The sequence below is a fragment of the Crocuta crocuta genome, unplaced genomic scaffold (assembly GCF_008692635.1).
Source record: "Crocuta crocuta isolate KB4526 unplaced genomic scaffold, BGI_CrCroc_1.0 scaffold96, whole genome shotgun sequence".
Lineage (NCBI taxonomy): Eukaryota > Metazoa > Chordata > Mammalia > Carnivora > Hyaenidae > Crocuta > Crocuta crocuta.
In genome coordinates, this window is record NW_027531522.1 from 6,642,818 (window position 1) to 6,669,935 (window position 27,118).

General features: G+C 36.6%; 1 protein-coding gene and 1 non-coding gene across 2 annotated transcripts in view; both read right to left on the reverse strand.

Annotated features, from left to right (window-relative positions):
* The window catches only part of MALRD1 (MAM and LDL receptor class A domain containing 1), a 757,419-nt gene that overhangs the window by 200,912 nt on the left and 529,389 nt on the right, over positions 1–27,118 (reverse strand). The window contains exon 33 of the mRNA XM_077772480.1: positions 2,969–3,126. Coding sequence (XP_077628606.1) covers positions 2,969–3,126 — 158 coding nt within the window. The remainder of the gene's footprint in view (positions 1–2,968; positions 3,127–27,118) is intronic.
* On the reverse strand, positions 7,855–7,963 carry LOC144238658 (U6 spliceosomal RNA). Its single transcript, XR_013337182.1, has one exon. It is a non-coding gene; the product is annotated as a U6 spliceosomal RNA (small nuclear RNA).

Consider the following 27,118-nt stretch of genomic DNA (forward strand, 5'->3'; position numbering starts at 1 on the left):
CAGGGGAGGGGAGGGGAGGGGAGGAGGGGTAGAAGGAAGGGATAGGTGGAGGAGAAATCTTTGTCTAGTCTTTCTGCTCTCAGATCTTTGGCCTGTGACCAAAGCCATGCAGGAAAGCAGAGAGTGAAGGAGCCTGGGATGTGTAGTTCTCTGGGATATAGAACAAAACACAGAAGGGCTAGAAATGCATAGCACTTAATACAATCGCATAAAATTTGTACTGACAAGAAAGCATCCTACCACAAACTACAATTTTAAATCTCTCTTAGGACTACCTTGCTATTTTTATTGCCTCCGCGGCCCTCTACTGTAAATCTTCACCTTAGGTATTTTCTTCTTCATATCCTTNACTCCAGGCTCTGAGCTGTCAGCACGGAGCCTGACGCAGGGCTCGAACTCACATGCCCTGAGATCATGCCCTGAGCTGACGTCAAATGCTTAACCGACTGAGTCACCAGGTTCCCCTAAAGGATTTATGTACTTCATTTACAAAATAGTTTCAGACGGGCATGAATNACACACCATACACAAAAGGTTTTCCAGACCGATGGTTGAGAAAGTAAGACTCGTCCCTTATGTTCATCAGTGACATAAGGATACATCATGAAAACAGCTGCTTTTAGATTTCTGTTAAAGTTAGGAGTTTTCAGTAGCAAGTAACAAAGAGAATTTCACTGTCTTAGACAAAGTAGGATCCAGGATTGAAACAGAGCAAAAACCATTCTGTTTCTTCCTCTTTCTTTAGCTGTGGTCCTTCTCTATATTACCTTCTTTCTCAGACACTCTTGCTCCCCGCATGGGGAAAGATGGCCTCCAATAGCCCAAATCTAGCCTACATCCTTATGACTTGTAATACAGAAGAAAGACAAATCCTCCTATAACCTGCACCAAACACTGGAGAAGGCTATGCCTTGAGTCAGCTGTCGAGGTGGTAGAAGCAGCCTACAATGAGAGTCAACCCTATCAAGACAATTGTAGTATAGGAGGGTAATTTCTCTACAAGAAGCAGATGTCAGGCTGTATATATTCCCCCAGGAATATATATTATTCTCCTGGGGAGAATATGTATTTTCCTTCCCAGGAGGCCTCTCTGAAGGCTACCTGGAACGTAAAGGCATTGCTACACTTAGCTGCCGCTCTCTGGGTAGAAAAAACAATAGTCACCAAAAGCAAGGTCTCAAATATCAAGACGTGAGGCCAATGTTCCTTTTCAAAGTTTGCATGTTTATAGAAACATGGCTAAAAGCAATGGGTAACTGAAATAGCTGTCTCAGGATTTCACATATGAATTTGGTGGGGGAGGACATTCAGTCTGTAGCACTACTGACTAGCTGGTGAACAGCTAAAAGATATAAGGATGCTCTTTTTCAATTGAGAAAGGAACATTTTGTCAGCAAATGACTGAAATCTCCTCATGTTCTGTTGAAAGGTCTCTTGGCTTTTCCACTGGTATTTGCTTCCATAAGTAACAATCACTGACTTGTGTCCTCTTCAATTGCAGCATTCTGCATCTTTTTTTTGTTTTTTAATAGTTTATTGTCAGTTTGGTTTCCACATAACATCCAGGGCTCATCCCAACAAGTGCCCTCCTCCATGCCCATCATATCTTAAAGCATCGGTAGTGGGGTGCCTGGGTGGCTCAGTCAGTTAAGTGTCCCTCCGACTTAGGCTCAGGTCATGATCTAGCAGTTCATGAGTTTGAGCTCCACGTCAGGCTCTGTGTTGACAGCTCAGAACCTGGAGCCTGCTTCAGATTCTGTGTCTCCCTCACTCTCTGCCCCTTGCTTGCTCATGCTCTGTCTCTCTCTCTCTCTCTCTCAAAAATACATAAAGATTAAAAAATAAAACATCAGTAGAAATAACATATTGAGGGCCCTCTTTAGGATTAGTGGTTATAGATTACCCTGGATAACCTTTAGCATAAGCAATAGACTAATCTACTGAGTTTTCATATGTTGTATATAGAAACAATGAAAAAAAACCAAAATCTTCACACGATCTTCATTTATTCATATTTCTAAACTGTTAATAATGAATCTTTTTCTTTGCTGTTTTTTTCCTAGCTTCTCTTTAGGAATACAGACCTCCATGTAGAATCAGCATAAATTCTCTGTATTTTTACTTAAAAAGCTCTCTTTTCTATCAAAGGTCAGTTTTTTTATTATAAAATTGGGGGAAATAAACTACCTCATGGGGTGAATGGGAGAATCAAAAGGTAGAGCACATACAAAGTCGACAATACGCAGCCTGAAAGATAGAAATCACTTAATAACTGCTATTGTTTACAAGGGACAATATGTGAGATAAAGTCAAAGATTCCAATTATACTTATTCAGACAACAGGTGGCCGTATAATTACAAAGCAATAACACCAGGCTCTGTGTTCTGATATATAATCTTTCAATTAGAAATCAAGATTTCAAAATTGCTTCTGGCTGATTGAAAAGCTTGCTGCTATTTCATAGGATGAAAAGTCAAAATGTAGCAACCTGCTTCTTCAAATACATTTGCATCTAATGCAGATTCTTGTCTTAAATTAATCAAAAATGGGAGCAAACCTGCTGTTTTTAGAGTAAGCTGAGATATGCTTAAGATCTTAAATGTCTTTGCCTTTACCTTGTTTGGGAAAGAAAATTCTTTTTATCATTTTCCCTCCCATCACATTTCCTCATTTTCCCTATCTAAATTGTTAGTGGAGATGCATGCAGAATATGTCCATACTCTTTTATCTCTAGATGATCCTTTAAATAGCATGCGCCATAATTGAGTTCAGGTGGCAGCCATGAATGAGATAAATCTTGAATGAGATTAAGATGAACGACAGCACTGCTTGCCAAATCCCACTGTCCCAGAAAGAAATGAGAGAGTAATGGAATCATCATTGGTGGTGTGTGATCTTTTTAAAAAATGTTTAAACACATTCTACGAATATTTCAGTGAAACACGAATCTCTGCCTTCCTTTTGTACCTTTAATATCCCCGCACTCCTGGGATCAATCATGTAGAACCAGAACCGAACGGTACACATTCCGAGGCTTGCTGGAAAGTACTGGGAAGTAGTGATTCTTGCTGTGTGTCCTTCTTTGGGGCCAGATGAGTTGACATACAGGAAGTGCTGGCCACTACCTGGAAATAGATGAATGCAACTCTATCAGTACAATGATAGATCTTACAGCATGAGGCAGAATATATTTAAACCGTGTGCAAATTTCACCTGTCCACCCCCCCACAATTAAACACAACTCATTTTCTTTCTGTGAAGTCATGTATCGATAATGTTTCATTCTTTTGAACCAAGAAAGAAGAAGAAAAAGAAAGTCACTATGATTATAGGATTCACAAAATTCACCTGAATATAGGACTTTTGAATTAAGTCATCAAATATTTTTGTTGACTCTGAAGGTATATTCCTTTTCTGAAGGTATATTCCTTTTCTTCTAACTTGCTCAAACCTGTCAGTTTCAAGCAAGTAAAATATTTTGTATGCTGTAAGTAGAGCAGGAACACAGGGTACTAGCGGCTAGTTGGTATTGTATCTCATTTTCAGTTTCTCTGATTCCCACACTGATCAGAATAGTAGTGAATGGCAGTAACAGTAAAAAAATATATAATTGTGAAAGTCACCACACTATTTTATTTCTGAGCAATAACTTCTATTCTCCTCAGCTGCATCAGTGTGTGAAAGGTCTCTCCTATTTAAACACCAATGGATCTTTTTTCTATAGCCATCATTGTCAGAATTCATCATAGCTACTATGCCCTTCATGGCTTTTTCTAGGAAGGAATGAAAGAACTATACATATAAACACTTTCATAGGTTAAATATTTGTAGTTTTAAATCAAAGCTATTAAAATATTTTCTAATTAAAGGTCTTCCCTTTTTCCTGTGATATTTTAGTGTTGTTACTGAAGTACGTGGTTTCAAATCCTGATTTGTGACTTAATAGTACAAGAGGCTTCTTTTATGAAGCCTTCCTATGTAAGAGCTGGTCGTCAGGTAAATTTGGTAGCCTTTGAGGAATCAGTATGTTAGTTACCTTTATCCCCCACAACACTGACTTCTTCAATGGAAGGGACACTTGTGCATCCCTCCCTTGAATAGAGTGAAAAATAGAAGTTGCCAGAGTGAATTACAAAGGAGAGTTAGGCGAACACAGTCACACCAACCGATGACCTGAGGTTTTGCCTATTCATGTTCACAAAGAACATTATTTCACCATACAAATATGTGGTAAATGAGACCTCCTGTTGTAGTCCTCATAAGGCCTAAACAGAGATGAAATTCTTAAGGAATTGCTTCTTGAACTTGTACCCATTTAAAAAGCTAATAATAATGGACTTTATGTTTTTGAGTGGTTTTAAGCTTAAAGGAAGTTGAGAGGAATCATACAGTTCTATGTATCGCTTCCTCCTCCTGTCTACCACATGCAATCTGCCTACTATTAACATCTCGCATTAGTGCAGTACATTTGTTACAATTAATGAATGAGCCAATATTGATGCATAATTATTAAGTAAAGTCCATAGTTTACATTAGGGTCCATTCTTTCCCTTGTATATTCCATGGGTTTTGATAAATGTATAATGACATGCATGCACCATTACAGGATTGTACAGGATAGTTTCTCTGCTCTAAAATCCCATGTTCCACCTCTTTGTCTTTTCCTCCCTCTCTCCCCACCAAACACCTGGCAACTGGTCTTCTTACTATATCCACTGTTTTGTCTTTTTATTCTATCACATAGTTGGAATGATACAGTATGTAGTCTTTATAGTTAGCTTCTTTCACTTAGCAATATGCATCTAAAGTTCTTCCATATTTTCTTGTGGCTTGCTAGTTCATTTCTTTTTATCACTGAATAATATTCCTTTGTATAGATATACCACTGTTAGTTTATTCATTCACCTAGGAAGGACATCTTGGTTTCTTCTAAGCTTAGTCATTATGAATAGAGTTCTTGTAGCAACGGTATGCACATTTCTGTATAAACATAAGTTTTCAACTCACTTGTGTATATAGTAAGGAGCACAAGTATTGGATCGTATGCTAAGAGTATGTTTAGTTCTGTAAAAAACTGCCAACTTGTCTTCCAAAGCTGGCTGTACCATTCTGCAGCCCCATGACCAATGAAGGGGAGTCCCCATTCCTCTTTTTCCTCATCAGCATTTGGTGTTTTCAGTGTTTTCGGACTGTTGCTTTGTAATAGGTAGGCACTGATATCTCATTTTCATTTCAATCTGCATATTCCTGATAACATATTGTTCATCATTTCTGTTCTTATACTTCTCTGCCACCTGTGTATGTTCTTCAATAAGGTATGTGCTCAGATCTTTTGTCTGTTTTATTTGGGTTTTTTATTGTTATATTTAACAATAAAATAAATTGTTACATTTATTGTTATATTTAAGCCTTATTTTTATATTTTGGGCACAATCCTTTCGCAGATATGGGTTTGCAATTTTTTCCCCAGTTGATGTCTTATCTTTTATTTTTCTTAATAGTGTCTTATGCAGAGCAGAAGTTTTAATTTATTTTTTTCTTATTTTGAGAGAGAGAAAGAGTGCATATGAGCAGGGGAAAGGGGCAGAGGGAGTGAGAGAAAGAATCCTAAGCAAGCTCCATGTTCTTTGTGGAGCCTGACACAAAGCTTGATCCCATGACCCTGGGATCATGACCTGAGCCAGAATCAAGAGTTGGATGCTCAACCAACTGAGCCACCCAGGTGCCCCTAGAAGTTTTACTTTTAATGAAGTCCAGCTCACCAATTTGTTTTCATTCACAATTGAAGTAATGTCTCTGAAAACTCATCACCAAACCCAAAGGCACCTAACTGTTCTCCTATTTTGTCTTCTAGGAGTTTTATAGTTTTACCATTTTCTTTTAGGTTTATAATACACTTTGGGTTAATTTCCATGGAAAGTGTAAGTTCTTTGTCAAGGTTTTTTTTGTTTGTTTGTTTTGTGGCTTTTTTGGCATTGGATGCCCAGTTGTTCCAACACCATTTGTTGAAAGGACAATGCTTTCTCTATTGAATTCCCTTTGTTCTTTTGTCAAATATCAGATGATCCTATTTGTGTGAGTCCATTTCTGAGCTCTCTGTCCTGTACCATTTATCTATTTGTATATCATTTTACCAATATTACACTGTCTTGATTACTATAGCTTTATACTAAGTCTTGAAATAAGGAATTATAATTCCTCTCACTTTGTTTTTATACTCCAATATTGTATTGGTTATTCTGGGTCTTTTTGTCTCTCCATATAAAACTTAAAATCAGTTTGTTGATATCTACAAAATCATGTGTTGGAGTTTCGACTGGAATTCCATTATATGTTACATCAAATCGGGAAGAACTGACATCTTCAAAATATTGATTCTTCCCATCTATGAACATGGAATATCTTCCTATTTATTTAGATCTTCTTGGTGAGTGAAATCATATGTTATTTGTCTTTCTCGGATTGACTTACTTTCTTAGCGTAATATATTCTAGCACCATTCATGTCATTACAAACGGCAAGATTTCATTCTTTTTGATGGCTGAGTAATATTACATTGTATCTAGATCTATATCTATAGATCTTTATCTATATCTATAGGGTCTATTATCAATAGATCTATACATATAGATATTCCACATCTTCCTTATCCATTCATGAATTGATGGACATCTGGGCTCTCTCCATAGTTTGGCTATTGTTGATAAGGATGCTGCTGGAAACAGGGTGCATGTACCCTCTTTGAATCTGTATTTTTGTATCCCCTGGGTAAATACCTAATAGTGCAATTTCTGGATCATAGTGTAGTTCTATTTTTAGTTTTTTGAGGAAACTTCCTACTTCCAGAATGGTTGTACCAGTTTTCATTCCCACCAGCAGTGCAAGAAAGTTTCCCTTTCCCCACATCCTTGCCAAAATCTATTGTTTCTTGTGTTCTTAATTTTAGCTAACCTGACAGGTGTGAGGTGATTGCTAATTGTGGTTTTGATTTGTATTTCCCTGATGATGAGTTATATTGAACGTCTTTTCATGTGCCTCTTAGCCATCTGGATGTCTTCTTTGGAAAACTGTCTCTTCATATCTTCTGTCCATTTCTTACCTGGGTTGTTTGTCTTTGGGTTGTTGAATTTGATGTGTTCTTTATAGATTTTGGATACCAACCCTTTATTAGATATGCCATTTGCAAATATCTTCTCCCATTCCATAGGCTGCCTTTTATTTGGTTGTTTTCTTTGCTGTGCTGAAGATTTTCTCTTGATAATGTCCTAATAGTTCATTTTTTGCTTTGGTTCCTTTGCCATCAGTGAAGTGTCTAGTAAGAAATTGCTGCAACTGAGGTCAAAGAGGCTGTTGCCCATGTTTTCCTCTAGGATTTTGATTGTTTTCTGTCTCGCTTTTTGATCTTTCATCCATTTTGCATTTATTTTTGTTTATGGTGTAAGAAAGTGGTCCAGTTCATTCTTCTGCATGTTGTCATCCAGTATTCCCAACACCATTTGTTGAAGAGAATGTCTGTCTTCCATTGGATATTCTTTTCTACTTCGCTGAACATGAGCTGACTATATATTTGTGGGTCCATTTCTGGGCTTTATACTCTCTTCTATTGATCTATGTGTCTGTTTTTGTGCCAGTACCATACTGTCTTGATGACTACACAATTGAAATATATTTAAAGTGTACAACATGATGATTTGATACATGTACACACTATGAAAGGATTCACACAACTGAGTTAATTAACACATCCATCACCACTTTGTGTATATGTGTGTGCATGTGTGTGTGAATGCTTAAGATCTACTCTCATTGCAAATTTCAAATATATAATACAGATTATCAATGATAGTCACCATAAAAATATGGAATATATATATAAAATGAATTCATGGGTCATCTTTATGTAGAGGCTATGCTAATCTTCTCTGCATCATTTCAATTTCACCATGCTGAAGAAGCACTGTAGATATTATTTATCAAATTAGGGATATTCACCTTAATTCTTAGCTTACTGAGGTATTTTTTCACAAACGAATGTTGGATTTTGTCAAATGCTTTTTCTGTGACTATGTTAGGATAAATTTTCTGCTTCCCTCTGTTGATGTAATGGATTAAACTAACTGCATTTCAAATATTAAACCAGGCTGACACACTTGGAATAATTCCCACTTGGTTATGCTACATATATATATATATACACATATATATGTGTGTATATATATATGTACATATATGTGTATATATATGTGTATATATATGTNATGTGTGTATATATATATGTACATATATGTGTACATATATGTGTATATATATGTGTATATATATGTACATATATGTGTATATATATGTGTATATATATGTGTATATATATGTATATATATTTGTTTTCATTAGATTAGATTTGCTAATATTTTGTTGACAACTTTTGTATCTATGTTGATGAGAGATATTGACTTGTAGTTTCCTTTTCTTGTAATGTCTTTGTTTTTAATTTGGAATACTGGTCTCATAGAATAAGGTCAGAAATGTTCCTTTTGCTTGAATTTTCTGGAGTATATATAGCTGGTATAATTTCTTCTTTAAATGTTTTGGAGAATTCACCAGTAAATCCATTTAAGTCTAGTGCTTTCTGATTTGGAAGATTTTATTTTTAATATTTAATAAATGCTTATTTTTGAGAGATACAGAGCATGAACAGGGGATGGACAGAGAGAGAGGGAGACACAGAATGGGAAGCAGGCTCCAAGCTGTCAGCACAGAGCCCAACACAGGGCTTGAATCCATGAACCATGAAATCATGACCTGAGCCAAAGTCAGACGTTTAACCAACTGACCCATCCAGATGCCCCTGATTTGGAAGATTTTTAATTATATACGAAATTTTTTCATTAGATGTGGGCTTGCTCAGATTATCTATTTCTCACCTGAGTTTGGTAGATTGTGTGTGAAGAAACTGGTCTACTTAGATTATCAGGTTTGTGGGCATACAGTTGTACATAATATTTCTCTATTATCCTTTTAGTGCCTATGGGTAATGCTGGTTCACCTTTTATTTCTGATCATTACAAATTTGTTTTTCTTTTCTTTTTAGTTTTTATGGCAAGAAGCTCTTCAATTTTATTAATCTTTTCAAAGAACGAGCTTTTGGTTTTGATTTTCTCTATGATTTTATTTCATTTCAAGTTTTAATTTAACTTTTAGTTAGTTAACATATAGTGTAATATTAGTTTCAGGAGTAGAACTTAGTGATTCATCACTTACATACAACACCAAGTGCTCATCACAAGTGGCCTGCTTAATACCAATCACCCATTTAATCTATCCCCTCACTCACCTCCATTCCTGAAACCCTCAGTTTGTTCTCTATAATTAGAAATCTATTCTATGGTTTGCCTCTGTTTCCCCCACTCCCTCCATTCTGTTTCACATGAGTGAAATCATATGGTATTTGTCTTTCTCTGAGTTATTTTGCTTAGCATAATACACTCTAGCTCCATCCACATCATTGTAAATGGCAAGATTTCATTCTTTTTATGACTAATATAGTTATATATATAAATGTATGTATATACACACATCAAAACTTCTTTAATCCATTCATCAGTTGATGGGCATTTGAGCTCTTTCCTTAATTTGGCTATTGTTCATAATAGTCCATATTGCTGCTATAAACCTCAGGGTGCGTGTGTCCCTTCAAATCAGTATTTTTGTATCCTTTGGATAAATACCTGGTAGTACAATTGCTGGGTCATAAGGTAATTCTATTTTTAACTTTTTGAGGAACTCCATACTGTTTTCTAGAGTGGCTGCATCACTTTGCTTTCCCACCAAGAGTTTAAGAGGATTCTTCTTTCTCCACAGCCTTGCAAACAACTGTTGTTTCCTGTGTTGTCAATTCTAGTCAATCTGACAGGTGTGAAGCAGTATCTCATTGTGGTTTTTATTTGTATTTCCCTGATGATAAGTGATGTGGAGCATCATGTGTCTATTAGCCATCTGGATGCCTTCCTTGGAAAAATGTCTTTTCATGTCTTCTACCCATTTCTTAACTGGATTATTTTATGATTTCCTAATTTCAATTTTATTAATTTCTACTTTACTTTTTATTACTTCTTTTTTTCTGCTTATTTCGGATTTAAATTACTCTTCTTTTCCTAGCTTCCTAAGTTGCAAACAGATTATTGATTTTTAGATCTTTCTTCTAATATATGCATTCAATGCTAAAGATCTCCCTCTATACACAACTTTCACGGAATCCCACCCATTGGTATAAGTTGTATTTGCTTTTTCATTTAATTCAAAGTACTTCAAAATTTCTCAAGATTTTTTTCTTTGACTCATGTTATTTAGAAGTCTACTTGCTTAATCTTCAAGTATTATGGAATTTTCCAGTTATATTTCTGTTATTGATTTCTACCTTAATTCCACTGCAGTCTGAAGGCACACATTTAGGATTTCTTTTAAGTTTGTTAAGATGTGTTTTATGGCCCAAATGTAGTCTGCCTTGGTGAATGTTTCATGTGAGCTTGAGAAGAAAATATTTTCTGCTGTTGTTGGATGAAGTATTCAAAAGTGACAAAAATATCCAGTTGATTGATGGTGCTGTTCAGTTTAACTATATCCTTACTGACTTCTGCCTGATAGCCCTATTACTGACAGAGGAGTGGTGAAGTTTCCAGCTGTGAGAGTGGAGTCATCTATTTCTCCTTACAGTGCTATTAGGTTTGCTTTGTGTATTTTGAAGGCCTGATGATAGGTTCTTACACACTGAAGGGTGTTTTGTCTTCTTAGAGTAATGACCTTTTTATTATTTTATAAGCCCCAACTTTATCCTTGATAATTCTCCTTCCTCTAAAGTCTTCTTTGTCTGAAATTAATGTAGCCACAGCTACTTTCTTTTTACTAATGTTGACATAGCATATCTTTTTGCATTCTTCCAATATATTTCCCGTTCTTTCACCTTTAATTTACCTCTGTATTTATACTACAAGTAGGCTTCTTATTGATGACATGTGGTTCTTTATTTTGGTTTCAACTTCTCTGTTTGTCTTTTAACTGGTGAATATAAATCAGCCACATTTAAGGTGATTATTGAGATAGTTGGAATTAACACTTACCTTATTTGTTTATTATTTGCAAATCAGCTATTCTTTTTTTTTTTCATTCACTCTTTTTTGGTCTCTTTGACTTTAATTGAGCATATGATTGCATTTTTTATCATTTCTTATCATACCAATCATATACAACATTTTAAAAAACTTTTTCTAGTAATGAATATTTAGTTTGTAATATACGTCACAATCAGCCCAAGTCCTGTTTAAAATATCACTATACGAATTCATGAATAGTACAGGAAACAACGGAATTTCCCAGTGATCTCTCCCATCTCTCACACGCTATTGGGTATCTCCTCCCTTAGGTCAGTTAGGTGCTGGTAAAACAGTTTCTCTTGAAGGCAGGCTTTGTTATGTAGTACAGAATGCTCTGGGAAATTTTCAGAATGGCTATTTTCTCTCTCCACCTGCTGAAACAGAGAGGAGTTTTCTCTGATCTTCAGGCTCCTGAAGTTAAAACTGACAAAAGTGTGGGGACTCCCTGACACTGAATCCCCCTGGACTATCTCTCCAACTTATCCACTCTGAGCCTGCAGTAATTCATCGGTTATAGTTTAGGATTTCTTGCCCTGTACTGACTCCTGCAGAAGTTTCTGTTCATGGGCATCTGCTCCCGTATGTTGTGATTTTCTGTTTCCACCTTCTCATCTCAAAGCTGGGGGTGGTTTGGCTTGAGAACTCAATTATCTAATAAATCTAAAAAAAAAAGTTGTTGATTTTTAGTTCATTCAGCTTTATTATTTTCTTTTCTTATTATGAGGAAGGAAATAATGACTTCCAAGCTCCTTACACGCCAAATCAGACACTGGAAGTGACTCACATTTATTTTTTTTAAGTTCCTTACTGAAAATATTTCTCTTCACTTAGAATACTTCATAAAGACTGGCAAAATTTAAAAAAAATCTTAGTTGAGAAAAATAACCAAGGAACAGGACATGTCAATTACTGCTGGAAGATTTTCCTCAGTATAAAATAGTAGTGGAAACAAGCTGAAAATTTTCCTGGCTTGCATGAGTGAACTGTCTTCTATCCTCACTGTTTTATGGAATGCATGTACTAACAAATATTGGATTAGGAAAATTGTACACAATTTTTAGTTCAGCCACAGAAAACGTTGCTTTCATATTTCTTTCCAAGCATGTCATATGTTTGTTTTCCTATTTGGAAAATGAAGACATACACGTGTCATGCACAGCCAAGATACCTGGACTCCACCTGTCACATCTACTAAAAACTATGGCTTATTCATTAAAACATGCATTCTTTAAATCTATGCTATCTTTGATTAAATAAGAACATCTAAATGTGCTGTCATTTTATTGCCTTTGACACCCTTAAGGCCAATGCATCTGGAGTATAATACCAGACAAACTTTTACAACATTATCCTGAATAAGGAGAATATAGAATAGTCCAACTAGCTATAATAATAACTTCACTCATATAGTTAAAATGAATCATGGAATCCATTCATCCTATTTGGGGTATGAAGAAATAGTTTAACCTAATTCCAAACAAGGTAAATTACCATTAAATATGTTTGTATAAAACTGCATTTCAGAGCTCAGCTCTTAAATAGTATGACATACATAATGAGAACTAATCTACTTCTATCTCAAAAACAAATCATGTATAACTCAGACTTCAAATATATATTTTTCCATGCTTTACTGCTAACCTGATGTTGAAACTCAAATAGAGCATTGGCAAAAGAGGTCATTGTGTTGATGGGCACAAATGTAATCAATTTTAAAAATTAGGAATTCTGATTTAAAACCTTGTATGTTGGTAAATTTCCTCCTGTATTGCATACATGCATTAAGCCTTCACTAACTCAAATGTCTCTTTTCAGAATTTTAATCGTGTTATACTTATTTCTAAAAAGGAGGTTTTAAGTTTGCAGGGCAACTTGAACATAGTCTACCCAAATTCTCCGTCCTTAGTCACTGCCTCTGGGCTCCTCACATAACTCTGGTCACAGCATCCTCAGCATCTCAGTAATTTTTTCATGGCATCCCAGGTGGGAAGCAATATTTTGGTTTTGTTTATTAAGTAAGTAAGTCCAGAAAACTAAATACCTGTTAATATTCTAACAACACTGCAGGCATCGAGACCAAAACACACAAATAGGAAAAAAAAAAAAAAATCATTCTTAAATAACTACAATTACTTGCCACTGGAGAGTGTACTTATTAGGCACCGTCCACACTCTCAAACCTTGAAGTCACATTGAACATGACAACCTTTATTTCCTATCTCACTCTTATTTTCCCCAGTACTTACTTTTATCATAGTAACTACTGAAAACCAGCTTGGTAAAAATATGGCATCATTGCAAGGAATGTAAAACAATATAATGTTTGCATTTTAGGGCTGTGTCATGTAACTTAATGTAAAAACATGTAATTCACTGGTGATGATAATAATCCATCCATTCACCACAGCATATTTATTTCAGCACAAGACAACCAGTGTTATGTAAGACTAAGCATCAAAGGCAACAATTCCGATTATTAGTTAGGGGACTCTGGGTGAGTTTTCAAAGTCTACTCAACCTAGCCTCTTCTAATTTGCATATTCAATTTGGCTTTATAAAATCCTGCAGTCAAACACAAAAATTACCAAAGTTAGTTCCTGGCTGATGTATTAATGCAGGCAAATGTGAACTTTTATCCATCTTAAAATTTAAGAATACACAACTCTGCCTGGCAATTTAGAAGCAACCATTGCAAATTTAGTCATTGTGGATTTTTAATTCTAGAACCCCAGCATATTCAAGCTTGACTTCATAAGGGGAACAGATGTGTTGCAATGCTATATTATTTCTTCAGAATCATAAGGGTGAAAACTTGCTTAGCCTCTTAAAATTATTAATAGAAATATATGAATTATCCAGGAACTATGTACTGTATCACAAAGTTATAAAAGCTTACACTGAATTATATTTTCAGAAATAGACTCATTCTTTATCTAGCACACTCAGACTAGACCCACTTTCAAACATTTATAAATTTTCAGTTGCTTCATTGAGAGGTACCTATTTATATATGTAGTAAAATCCTTGGGGAAGGTCAATCTAGCTTCCCACACAAAGTTCCAAATCTGTTAAAGCAGATAATAAAGCTTAAAAGTCTCAACTGCCACACATATTTAGAATTTAGTGGTAAATCATTGAACCACTTGACTTTACTTATATGTGACTCTGTGGAATGATCAAGCACCTTCATTTCCTATACTACATTTATTTTTCCTAATGCTTACTTTCCCCAACATTCATGGGATACACTTCTACAGAAGCAGAATTTTTTGATAGTTGGTTTGATCTGAGACTGTTTTACAGCTTTCTGTTGGCCATTTTAAAAGTTATTTAATTCTGTCATATTATATCAGAATGCGTTAAATTAGGTTTGTAAAACTTGAATTAAATACTTCCAGTATAGGGGCATCTGGGTGGCTCAAGTCAGTTAAGCGCCCAGCTTCAGCTCAGGTCATGATCTCACAGTTTGTGGTTTGAGCCCCATGTAGAGCTCTGTCCTGAGAGCTCAGAGCCTGGAGCCTGCTTCCCATTCTGTCTCTGTCTGTCTGTCTGTCTGTCTCTTTCTCTCTCTCTCCCTCTCTCTCTCTCTCTGCCCTTCCCCCAGTCATGCTCTGTTTCTCTGTCTCTCAAGAATGAATAAATGTTAAAAAAAAAATCTTAAATACTGCCAGATGAAGTACTCTGGAATGTGGGCATTTATTAAACATATCTGAATGTTACCTCTCCCTAAACTTGGCCTCCTGACATTTTCTGTACATTTTAGTGTAATACTTCAATTTCCTTTGTACAGGTTTTAGATTACAAGTTCTTAAGATTCCTAGTGTACAGATTTTTATGTCATGTATTAATTAGTTAAAACCAGGGACTGGATGGAAGCTTCTCATTAATATTCAATTTTTACCTTAAAAAGTATTTAAAGAATTATATGCATTTAAGAAAAACTGGGGCCACTAGTGTGCCTGGGTGGTTTAGTCGGTTAAGCGTCCAACTTCCGCTCAGGTCATGATCTCACAGTTCGTAGGTTCAAGCCTCGTGGCGGGCTCTGTGTAACAGCTCAGAGTCTGGAGGCTACTTCAGATTCTATGTCTCCCTCTCTCTTTACCCTCCCCCCCCAATCACCCTCTGTCTCTCTGTCTCTCTCAACGAAAGACAAACATAAAACAACAGCAACAACAACAACTGGGGTCACTTAGTGTCATATAGTGTAAATTTAGCACCACTTTTTTCAGAATACCATCGTTATTTGACATTAGATTGCCAAACAAAACATATTAGCCACATTCTGAATCTATCAGTGTACATCGCGGGCATCTTTCTCACTTTGGTGTTGGCATGCAGTGAAGACTCCAATTTGTCTTTTAGATGTTACTAGCCACAATCTTGAGTTTTTGAAAATGTTTCGAGTTATTATGCCATAAGGTAATAAATTTGACATTTCTTTTATAAAAAGACAGTTAATACGATATTTTTTCAGCTCCAGTGCCCTCAGAAGAATCACACTCACTTCTACTAGGGTCACATGATGAAAGACAATTTCCCACTTCAAGTGATCTGAATTCACTTCTCGCTTTAAATTGTAGGCAATTTTAGTCGTTTTTTTTTTTTCCTTGCTCATAAAATAAAGCTGCCTAATGGTTTTTTAAAATGCGATGCAGTAAGCCTCTCTTTCAAAACAGCAAATGCTCCCTTGTTCAGAGTTAGACTTACTTAGCTTGGTTCCACATCCTCTATAATTTCCGCCTGTCCCTCACTCTACAACAGAGGGGGGTATGATGATTATCTGTTGAAATGCCCTCAATCTCTTTTCGTCTGCAAGTTTTAAAGGCCATGAAATATAAACATGCTCAGAGAGAGAACAAAAGTTTCCTTAAAGTTGTCAAAATGGCAACCACAGATACTGTGACTCCAGAGTCAAATGAAATTTTTTATGGCATTTGATGAAAATGTCTTTCATTACATCACTTTGATTTGCTTCTTGAAAGGCTGTATAATGAATAGATTTGGCATTTCTTTATTTCTACCTTTTCTAACCGTTTATTTTTCAGGCATTCCTCTTTGTTGAGAGTAATTATTACCTATTAAAAACCACTTTTTCAAAAAGATGTATCATTTTAACACTATTTACTATTTCCAAATTTTGGTGCTATAAACCGTACCCCTCAGTAATCATTGATTTGATATAATAATAAAGTTTAGAGTCGAGACGTGCCAAAATGGGATACATCCATCTTATTGTGAAAGCTTTTAATTTGCTCAGTAGCAAGAATACCTCAATCACATGAAGGTGCTGTATGAATCGAATTGGTTGGCACTTACTATAAGTCTAGGTAGAGACAAAGGAGTCTGACTCTCTTAATCATAATAATGAAAGAACTCTAAAGAACCTCTTTATGTGTCATTGTCTTGTCAAGATGCCTTTAGAAACATGCATTTGCTTAACAGCATTTATGTAACTTGACTTTATTTGCCAAATTGAGATTAAAAATAAAACTGTTTCCTAGTCATGTAGGAAGGCAGAATTAATAAAGTTTAATATAATCCCTTTAGGTAAATGAGAAATGGTATGAGTTCTGCCATTTTTAGATTTCAGAGCCATTTTACCTAAAAAAGCATAAAAAGCAAATGAGAACAGAAGATTTATTTTCATTGAAATAGAAAATAGTATTATCAGGTTATTTTAATGAATACGTAACAAGCAGAAACTGCGGGCAGTGTTGTCCAATGGTTAAGCTTGCAGACACTTTTGCTTGAGGCTTCCATTCAAATCCTGACGATACTACTTATTTAGTATGTGGCCTTACACAACCAATGTAAATTCCCTTTGACTCAAAAGCAAAAAGAGATTATTTTTTAACTTTTTAATGTGTATTTATTTCTGAGAGAGACAGAGACAGAGAGAAAGAGAGAGAGAGAAAGAGAGACTGAGAGCTAGTGGGAAAGGGACAGAGAGGAAGGGAGACACAGAATCTGAAGTGGCTCTAGGCTCTGAGCTGTCAGCACAGAGCCTGACGTGGGGCTTGAACCCATGAACTGGGAGATCATGACCTGAGCCCAAGAGCCCAAGTCAGAAGCTTAACCTACTGAGCCACCCAGGAGTCCCAAAAGAAAGATTATTATAGTAGGTACTTTACCTCATGGGGTTTACATGTGATATACAACATGTAAAATGCTTAGGACAAAGTTGCAAATTAGTGCTACTCTCCTGGGAAATTCAGAAAACAGATGTAAAGATGATTCTTGTAGTATAAGACAGACAACCCATCACAAGTTACTTATTGGATAACTACTACAAAGAAGGTGCCATGTCTTGTATTTGGCTGTTAAGGAGATGGACAGGTTATAGCTGGGACAATATGAAACACACCCCAACAAATCTAAAATACAAACCAGAAACAGCTAGCAGCATGTACTATTTGGAAGACAAATTCTGGGTCAGACTATCTTGGTTCAAATCCAAACTCTGATACTTGCAAGTGTTCTGACTTTGGGAAATTACCGAATTCCCATTGTGTCTCCTATTCATCATCTACCAGATGGGATAATAATATTCAGTTCACTTCATTTATTGTGAGTCTTTAATACTAACTGTTGTAGGTTGTAAATGCCACATAGTTCAACTGGTAAATGGTGGCTTAAATTGGGAGAATAGACTTTATAAAAAAACATGCCATTATATTAAGATGTTACAGAATTTAACGGAGATGGAAATAGGCAAAGAAAGCAGTTTAGAGTGGCAGAAGTTCATTCTTAAAAAATCAGTAAGAGGATACTTCTGGTTTCCACTGTAGCATGTAAGAAGCTTAGGAAGCACAGTTTCATCTTCCCAACAACAACAAAGCCAGACAAACTAAGAATTAAAAACTCTTGTTACATCTAGCAGAGAATTAGGGTAGACATCACAGGGAAAACCGCTGGAGACAGAAAGACAGACACAGAGAATCACAAGTTAGTGGATCAAAACCACAGGAGCGGGAACCACTAATGGACCCAGGCCTGGGTGAAGGAAACGCAACCTGTAATTAACAAATGTCTGGAGGCTTTGTGTGGAAAACCTTGAGAGATATGAACTCGGGGGGATGGGCCTCAAGGGCATCTCCAAAGTGTTATCTCCAGAAGCCCTGCCAAGTTCCCACAGTGAAGACTGGAGAAAAATTCCCTCTGTTACCCTTCGAAAGGGAAAGTGAAAAGTAGCCATTTTGACACGTGCCTATGTTTTTTAAAAAGTCTAGACTTCCTATCTTTCCTGAGACAGGGAGAGCTGAGAAGTGCTTGTGAAGGTCCCAGTGAGAGAGCACAAGCTCACTGGAAGACGGACAGAACACAGAATCATGAAAGGCTGCCATTACCCTGACCTTTCCATTCAACACGTCTCCTCCTCACCACTGCATCAATAGGCTCCTATACATTAGCAGGTGCTGCAGTGGAAAGAACTCCATCTCTCATGCCTTATTTTTTTATTTTTTTAAGTAAGTGTATTTATTTATTTTGAGAGAGAGAGAGCAAGTGGGGTAGGAGCTGAAAGACAAAAGAAAGACAGGAGAGAGAGAATCCCAAGCAGGTTCTGCACTGTCAGCACAAAGCCCAATGCGGGGCTTGAACCCACAGACTGTGAGATCATTACCTAAGCTGAAATCGAGAGTCCAGAGGCTGCTTAACTGACTGAGCCATCCAGGAGCCCCTCTCTGACCTTATTTAAGAAGTTGCTATAGGGAGGGCACCTGGTTGGTTCAGCATCTGTCTCTTGATTTTGGCTCAGGTCAAGATCCCAGGGTTACAGGATCCTGTGTTGGCCTCCACACTGAGAATGGATTCTGCTTATGATTCTCTCTCTCTTGAGGTGCCTAGGTGGCTCAGTCGGTTAAGGATCCAAGTTTGGGTCAGGTCATGATCTTGCAGTTCATGGGTTTGATTCCCGGGCTGGCTCTGTGCTGACAGCTTAGAGTCTGGAGCCTGCTTCAGATTCTGTGTCTCCTTCTCTCTCCCTTCTCCCCACCCACTCCCTAAAAAAATAAATAAATACAAAAAAATTTTTTAAAAAAGATTCTCTCTCTCCCTCTGCCCCTCCCCCCACTGCTTGAGTGCAAGCACATACTCTGTCTCTCTAAAATAAAGAAGAGAAAATAAAAAGCAATAGAAGTTGCTAGGGAAACCAAAACACCACAAGGGAGATGCAAGAGGAACCACGGTGTTGGAGGAAATTATCCTTTCTGACTTCTGCTGTAACAGTACAAACAGTAAATAGTAAGCGTGACCTTACTTCCTTAAACAGAAAAGTTCACAAAGTAGGCCTGCCTGTTTACCTTAGTCCCTTTCACCTGGCACATTGTATTCACTATCAACCACAAATTACAACTCATGCTAAAACAATGATATGACCGAAAGGAGACATTTATAACACCCGGAACCTATCTGAGGAACAAGAACACAAGAGTTTGTTGGAGAAATAAAGTCAGAAATTCAACTTGGGGAAGAACTCAGAAAGCCCTCAATGTTGCCCGAAGAGTCAATGAAGGGCTTCTGATCATCTGTAGGACCAGGAGTCACCATTAGGGATATTAATTCTGCATCTGTGTGAAGAGTGGCCTGTTTAGGAGAATATTTGCATTGGAGAGGAGTTTCCTTGACATTTGCAATAGCCTCAGAGTTACTTAAGATGACAGAAGTGAAAATGCAAAGAAGTTAAAAACATGTAAGTTGTGGGGTGCCTGGGTGGCTCAGATGGTTAACTGTCTGACTTTGGCTCAGGTCATGATCTTGCAGTTCTTGGGTTCGAGCCCCACATCGGATTCTGTGCTGGCAGCTCAGAGCCTGGAGCCTGTTTCAGATTCTGTGTCTCCCTCTCTCTCTACCCCTACCCTGGTCATGCTCTGTCTCTCTCTGTCTCAGAAATAAATTAAAAAAAAAAAACTACAAAAAAATTAAAACATGTAAGTTGAGAATAAAGAGCTGAATGATCATGAAATTGAGGAAGAATTGTGTTAAACAATAACAGCGTAAATAACAGAAATATTAGCAGCAGCAGGAGGAGATTCTTTCTTAAAGGAAGGTAAGTCTGAGTTTGGATACGTGACTTGGAGACAATGGAAATTATCTAGCTGACAAGTGAAAATGTGAGACCAGAACATTGAAATAGAGACTAGAGGCATGCAGAAATTTGCAAATTTTAGCAATGACAGAATAAAAACTCTGAGCAAAGAGAAAGTATAGAAAGAGATACAAACACTAAAAGTCAGAATATGGGGTAAGACTCACATTTAGGTTTTAGAACGAAGAAGAAAACGCATCAAAGACAAGCATAACACCAGGAAATACATATCATGGTCCACTGCAGATGGAATCTTCTAGAAGGTGTGCTTGATCAGTAGTGTGAAGTGCAACAATAAGAATCAGGTCAGCATGACTGTAAAATCATGAAGTCTTCAAGGAGCTAGGATGTAAGCTCCATGAGATCTGAAAGCATATTTGGTAAACACACATCACTACTGTATTCAGATCAGTGACCAAGAGCAGGTGGCCAATAATTACTTGCTAAGGAAATAATTTTTGCAGAAGACAGATTGTAGGGAACCAAAGAAGATGTGTGTATATTGGTAGAGAATACAAATAAATGGGTAGGGAATGGCAATTTCAGATATAAGAATAAAAAAATAGTACTTAAAAGTGACAGTGAGGTCAGGAGATTAATTTTTTTTCTTTTCAAAGTAAGAGAATTGTGATGCTTGAAGGCCAAAAGTATGATACGGTAAGAGGGAGACAGTTTTAGAAAACTTAGAAAAAAGGGGAAAAAGAAAAAAAGTTTTTGAGAAGATAGAAAGGAATAAGTTTAATGGTTTATTATTCTACTGAGAAGTAAAGTGTATAAATAAATATGAATTTGGCAAATTCCTTTTAGAGAAACTATAATGCCTGGATACTTGTAAAATGATGAAATAATGAACCTGAAAATTATGGAACAAAGTACTATCATATTTGAGCAATAACGCCAAAACCATTATTTTTGGATGTGGAAATTGCTGATATCATAAGAAGACTGTGGCACTATTTAATGGATGTATTCTGTTAATATACATAATGAAATATTCTGAAGATAATATATTGGATTAGATTATTACAATTACACCACTTTGCTTTATAAGCATCTTCCACTTAAAAGAGATTGGAAGCTAAATAGATCATCTTTGTAGGTCCTAGCTGGCAGTGTGTGAATTCATAAACAAGAGATTGCCCAACGTCAAAGATATCCAGACACGGGTGCTTTCTAGTATTTCTTTAACTGAGTTTAGTGATTTAGTCACTTTGGAGAAAAGAAAGCCTTCCCTATGCCTGCAGTGTATTACAGAACAGGGCCATCCAATAGGAACGTACCATGAGCCATATATGTAGTCTTAGAATTTTTAATACCCACATTTAAAAGAGTAAAAAGAGGGGCTCCTGGGTGGCTCAGTTGGTTAAATGTCTGACTTCAGCTCAAGTCATGATCTTATGGTCCATGAGTTCAAGCCCTTGTGTTGGGCTCTGTGCTGACAGCTCAGAGCCGTGAGCCTGCTTCAGATTCTATGTCTCCCTCTCTCTGCCCCTTCCTGCTTGTGCTCTGTTTTTCTTTCTCTCTCAAAAGTAATAAACATTTAAAAATTAAAAATAAAAGACTAAAAATGAAGTTTTAGAAATATATTTTATTTAACCCAATGTATCCAAAGTGCTATTGTAATATGTAATGAATATACAAAAAATATTGATATATTTTTATGTTGTCTTTTTTGTACTACATCTTTGAAGTCCAATGTGTGTTTTACTCTTACAGCACCTCTCAGTTTGGACCAGCCACAGTTCAAGGGCTCAATAGTTTGTGTGGCTAGCAGCTATCATATTGCACAGTGTAGGCAACAGAAGTCTTTTGAGTCAGAGAGTTTGATATTCAAGTGTCCCTGCTCAGTCATGCCCATGGACTTGATCAACTTTTTAAATCTAAGAATTTATATCTTCCACGTCACAATGTTTTAAAAAGATTAAATGAGATAATATGCATATCTTTTTTTTACACTGCCTGACTCTTAGGAGACACTTAACTGATATTAATTCCCTTTTTCTACAACCCTTTGAAATTTCTTGTTATTTTGTTTAAAAAATTATTTTCCTTGGATTTGAATGAATGGATTAAAAGAGCAACTATTCAACATCCGTTCAACTCTTTATAAAACTGAAAGCAGTAATGCAGGCCCCTCATTCTAGTGACTCCCATGAAGACTACCTTAATTTACCTCCTCCCCTCGCCCCCTACCGGTCTCTAGCTCCTGACTGATCCTTCTTTTATTGATCTACTTTCTCCATTTGCCCCCCATGGCATTTATCAACTTCCAACTAACAATTATATACAATATATTATATATATAATTAGTAATTATATATAGTATATATATAATTTATTTATATATTATATTATGATATTGATTTTCTATCCCGCTGCTACAATGTTAACTGTGATGGCAGAGATCTTCCTCTGATTTGACCTACATGTATTCTAATTACCTAAAACAGTGGCTGGCAAAAAATGGACTAGACAATTATTTGTTAAATGAGTGAATGGGGGAAAACACTTTTTCACCATACCAATGCTGAAGCATCACACAAATCACATTTCCTTTTAATACTCTTCCCAGACTTCCATGTGATTATTATTATTACGGTACATTAGTAATTAACTCCCCTTGGGGTATCCAAAAACATCCAATTTTGAACAGAAATCTGTTTTGAATTGGCATCACAATAAATTCCAATATATTATTGAAGGAATAGGTAAAAGAGGGATTTACAAATTAAATTCTTTGATCTCTCAGTATAATTTGAAGATCGAGGGAAGAGATTATTTTTATTATTATCATTTCTGTGTCTTCACTTCCACCTGTTTACAACTCCTTTGGTGTTTCTGACTACCCAGTTCCTATTTCATGCTAGATGCCACATTGTCATTATTCTCTCACTTTGTTTAAGCCACATTCATATTTTGAGGGAACAAGTTTTTTAAATGTCTTTACTGGAAAATCTCAAATTTCTACCAAAGTAGAAGGAATAATATAATGAACTTCTACCTACCCAAAACCCTGCTTCAACAATTTCAACGCACAGTCTTGCTTCCTCTGTATTACCACCTATATTCTCAACACCACTCATTTGAAAGTAATCCTGGATATCAAATTAGATCTCCTTAAGTATATCAGTATACAGTTCCAGAAGATTAGATTTTTTTCATAACTAGCATTTTAGACTTAAAAATAACTATTTTTCCTTTTTTGTAATTAAATTTTTGGTCAATAGGACACATATTTTATTTTTTTTTATTTTTATTTTAAGTAGGCTCTGTGCCCAATGTGGGGCTTGAACTAACAACCCTGAATCATGAGTCACATGATCTATCAACTGAGCCAGTCATATGCTCCAACAGGATGCATATTAATATATATAACATTAATTATAACATGTTATACATAATATATATTATATGTATCTATTATATGTACATATGATATGTTGTATTATGTTTAATATATATATGTTATATTATATATATATACACATATATATATTCCTAACTTTTTATATCATTTTGCACATAAAAATGGTTATAGTCATGTACAGCATGCTGGGGTAAATGGAGGTAGATAACTGCCGCTTGCTTCTAAATCAGTCTCCCGGACATGCATCTGACTGGCAGCTTTCTTCCCAAGTCCGTGAGAAGCAGGATGAGATGGGGTCCTACAGCTCAGTATTAAATAAACACATTAACAGCTTTCTAAAGAGCAAGGAGAAAATATAACAAATGTCCACTACATTGAGTCATCCATTTCCTCTGGGGATAATTGTTGTCTTTTCACATCTCTCTTTCATTGCTATTGTTTGCCTTTAATTGCCTGATGATTTCTGGTTACTCAATGAAACTGCTGAATGAAGGCTTTCGTTGTTGTTGCTTCGTGTAGGTAACTTGAAAGAATTTCCATTGCTATTAGGCAGAACTGTTTTCCTAAAGGGCTTCTCCCTTGGGAGAAGGAAACAGCAGGTGCTACAGAGGTCGGCTGGGGATGTATGTTTCTCTGTAGGGAAGTAGTTCCTGACCTCAGCTACACACTAACATCTGATGACTAATTCTTAAAAATCTTGATGCCCAGGACATGATACTAATCAGTTAACCAGGATCTTTGTGGACAGATATAGATATTAGTATGTTTTCTTAATTCTTCAGATGGTTCTGATATGCACCCACATTTGAGAACCACTTTCTTTGGTGGTGGGACCAAGGGGCAGTAAGTAAGCAAGGAGATAGGCAAAAAGTGATGCTCCATATTTTTCTTCTTGGATGGAGTTCTCTTTCTTTATTTCCCCCTGCAAACCTATAGTGTTGATCCTATGTAAATCTAAGCATGACTTTGCCTCTTTTTTATGCTATAATTACATCATGATAATCTCTTCCTGGGCCCATGTCTGATTATCTTTAGATGGCAGTGATCTGATTTTACTTTCTGAGATAAAGCACTCCTGTGGTCATGAAAGGGGCAAACAAGGGGACCTGAGTGCTGGTTTTCAGGGAATTCCTCTATAGAATTCTTCACAACCTTTGTTGGTATTTGTTGACATCAGCCCAGGCTGCCATTAAAAAAAAAAAAAAATGCCACAACCTTGGTGGCTTAAATAGCATAAAGTTATTTTCTCACAGTGGCAAAGGCTGGAAGTCCCAGATGGAGGTGCTGGAGGGTTGGTTTTTCCAGAGGCTTCTCTCTTCAGCTTAGAGGCTTCTCCTTGTATCCTCACACAGTCTTTCCTGTGTGTGCACACATCCCTGGTGTCCCTCCCTCTTTTTATAAGGACACAGTCCTATTAGATTGCGGACCCACACTTAAGACCTAATTTAGCCTTAATTACCTTTTGCCCTATCTCCAAACATAGTCACATTGGAATTAAGGCTTCAATACATGACTTTTAGGGGGACACAATTGTGCCCAGAACAGTATTTTTTTTTTTTTTACTTTGATCCTAGAATATCTGTATAGCTTCCTTGTAAAGACCTATAGCAAACAGTGCTTCCCTAGGCTGGAATTTCTGCTGTTTTTACTCCATTCATCCAGATCCTATCTTGCCTGCCTTTTCCTGGGATATCACAAAAATTTCTGGTCCAATTATTAGATTTCAAATGTGATGATTTTAAAACTGTGATACAGTACAGTTATTTTACTATCACTTTAATAATAACTGTGTGTGTGTGTGTGTGTGTGTGTGTGTGTGTGTGTATACATGAGTGTATGTGAGTAAGATCAGTGAGTCTGGTAAACTAGTGAATTAAGTTTGGCTTAAAATTTTTTTCATTTATGTTGAGAGAGAGAGAGATGGAATCCCAAGCAGGTTCTGTGCTGTCAGAACGTGGGGTCAATCCCACAGACCATGAGATCATGACCTGAGCCAAAAGCCAAGAGCTGGAGCCTCAACTGACTGTGCAATCCAGGCACCCCACGGAGGCTGGGTTTATATCTAACTCCATATTCTTGACCAAGTGCCGCCCGTGCCAAGCAAATAAATATGAGGGTCTCCGTCTACTCCATCAGAGTGAGACGGTAATATTACCTAGACTGAAATAGAGGTTAAGTGGCCCTAAATATAGAGATGAAGGAGATTCAAACAAGAGCTTGATAGATCATAATTTATAAAATTATCTAAAGGTAAACTCCTAAATTATTTGCTAACATTTTCACTATAGTAAACAACACACTAGTTAATACTCATTAAGGACAAAGCATGCTACCAGATGTCCCCGAGTGGGCATGGATTAGGCTCCGCACACCAGGGGCTCGGTTCTGGGCTTGTTATTCAAGATACAGCCTTACACAAGTCATGTAGCTTTTCTTGTTCCGCATCTGTAGGAATAATAGTAATGCCTTGTACCAGCTATAAAGGAAGTACAGATATTCTCTGCCTAGCGCCCAAGGCTCTGTCAACCAAGTAGCAAGTAAATTATATTTGTTGAACACTTAGTACGTTAAACTGCCATTGTCCATATCAAAGTATTATCATCACTAAGACTATCTCAGAATATTTTCTGACCTTGTGGTGTGAATACTGAATTACACAATGGTAACTCCATGTGGGCTATAATCAGGCACCATATTTCATCCCAGTTACTTTACAAAGATCTAGTTAATTCATACCCTCAGTTAGCAACGCGTTGTATATTTAGTAGGCACTCAGGAAATGCTCGTTGCATTCATTAGTCCGAAATACGTTGGTATTAATAAACACAGAAGGAGACAGACAGCAGACATGGGACCTGCATAAGTATTTATCAAGGGATTTTCAATCTTAAAGGCAGGAGGGAATATAAAAAGAGAAAAATAGGTGACTCCTGTCCTACCAGATTTTAGAGCTTAATTGTGGATACGGTCAATTATACAACTAAAAAGAAAATAAAGTAGTGAAGGAAGGGGAAAGAAAGAAAGGGAAGCTTTTGTTTTATACCTTGGTTAGTTCCTGTAACCCAAATGTCACTCTTGCCATTAAGTCCCGTATATGCTAAGCCTAAACACTATTCATGTGCACACGAGACTGGAGGAATGTCTGTAGTTTCCCTCCACAGCTTCCTCAATGGCTCCAAAAAGACTCATAAATAGGCTCGTGATGGGCATTGAAAATGTCCTCCTTATGGATCTAATTTTTCATCTTGGTAACAATAAGTGAAAAGATCCATAAATACAGTTTTAATTAACAGTACTGTGGAGATGTTTAGAAATAGACCATAGGCCCTTTGAATCCATTTGGCCTTCTCATAAAGAATTTTGTTTTCCCCAGAGGGTCAACATTAATTAATGTTCTTACAATTTATTTAGCAGCCCATTGTTTCAGAGATGCCTAAACAAGTTCAGTGAGCCGTATCAGTGTATCAAGGAAGATATAATCAGACTGCTTTGAAGCGACTGCTCTGTAAAAATAGCTT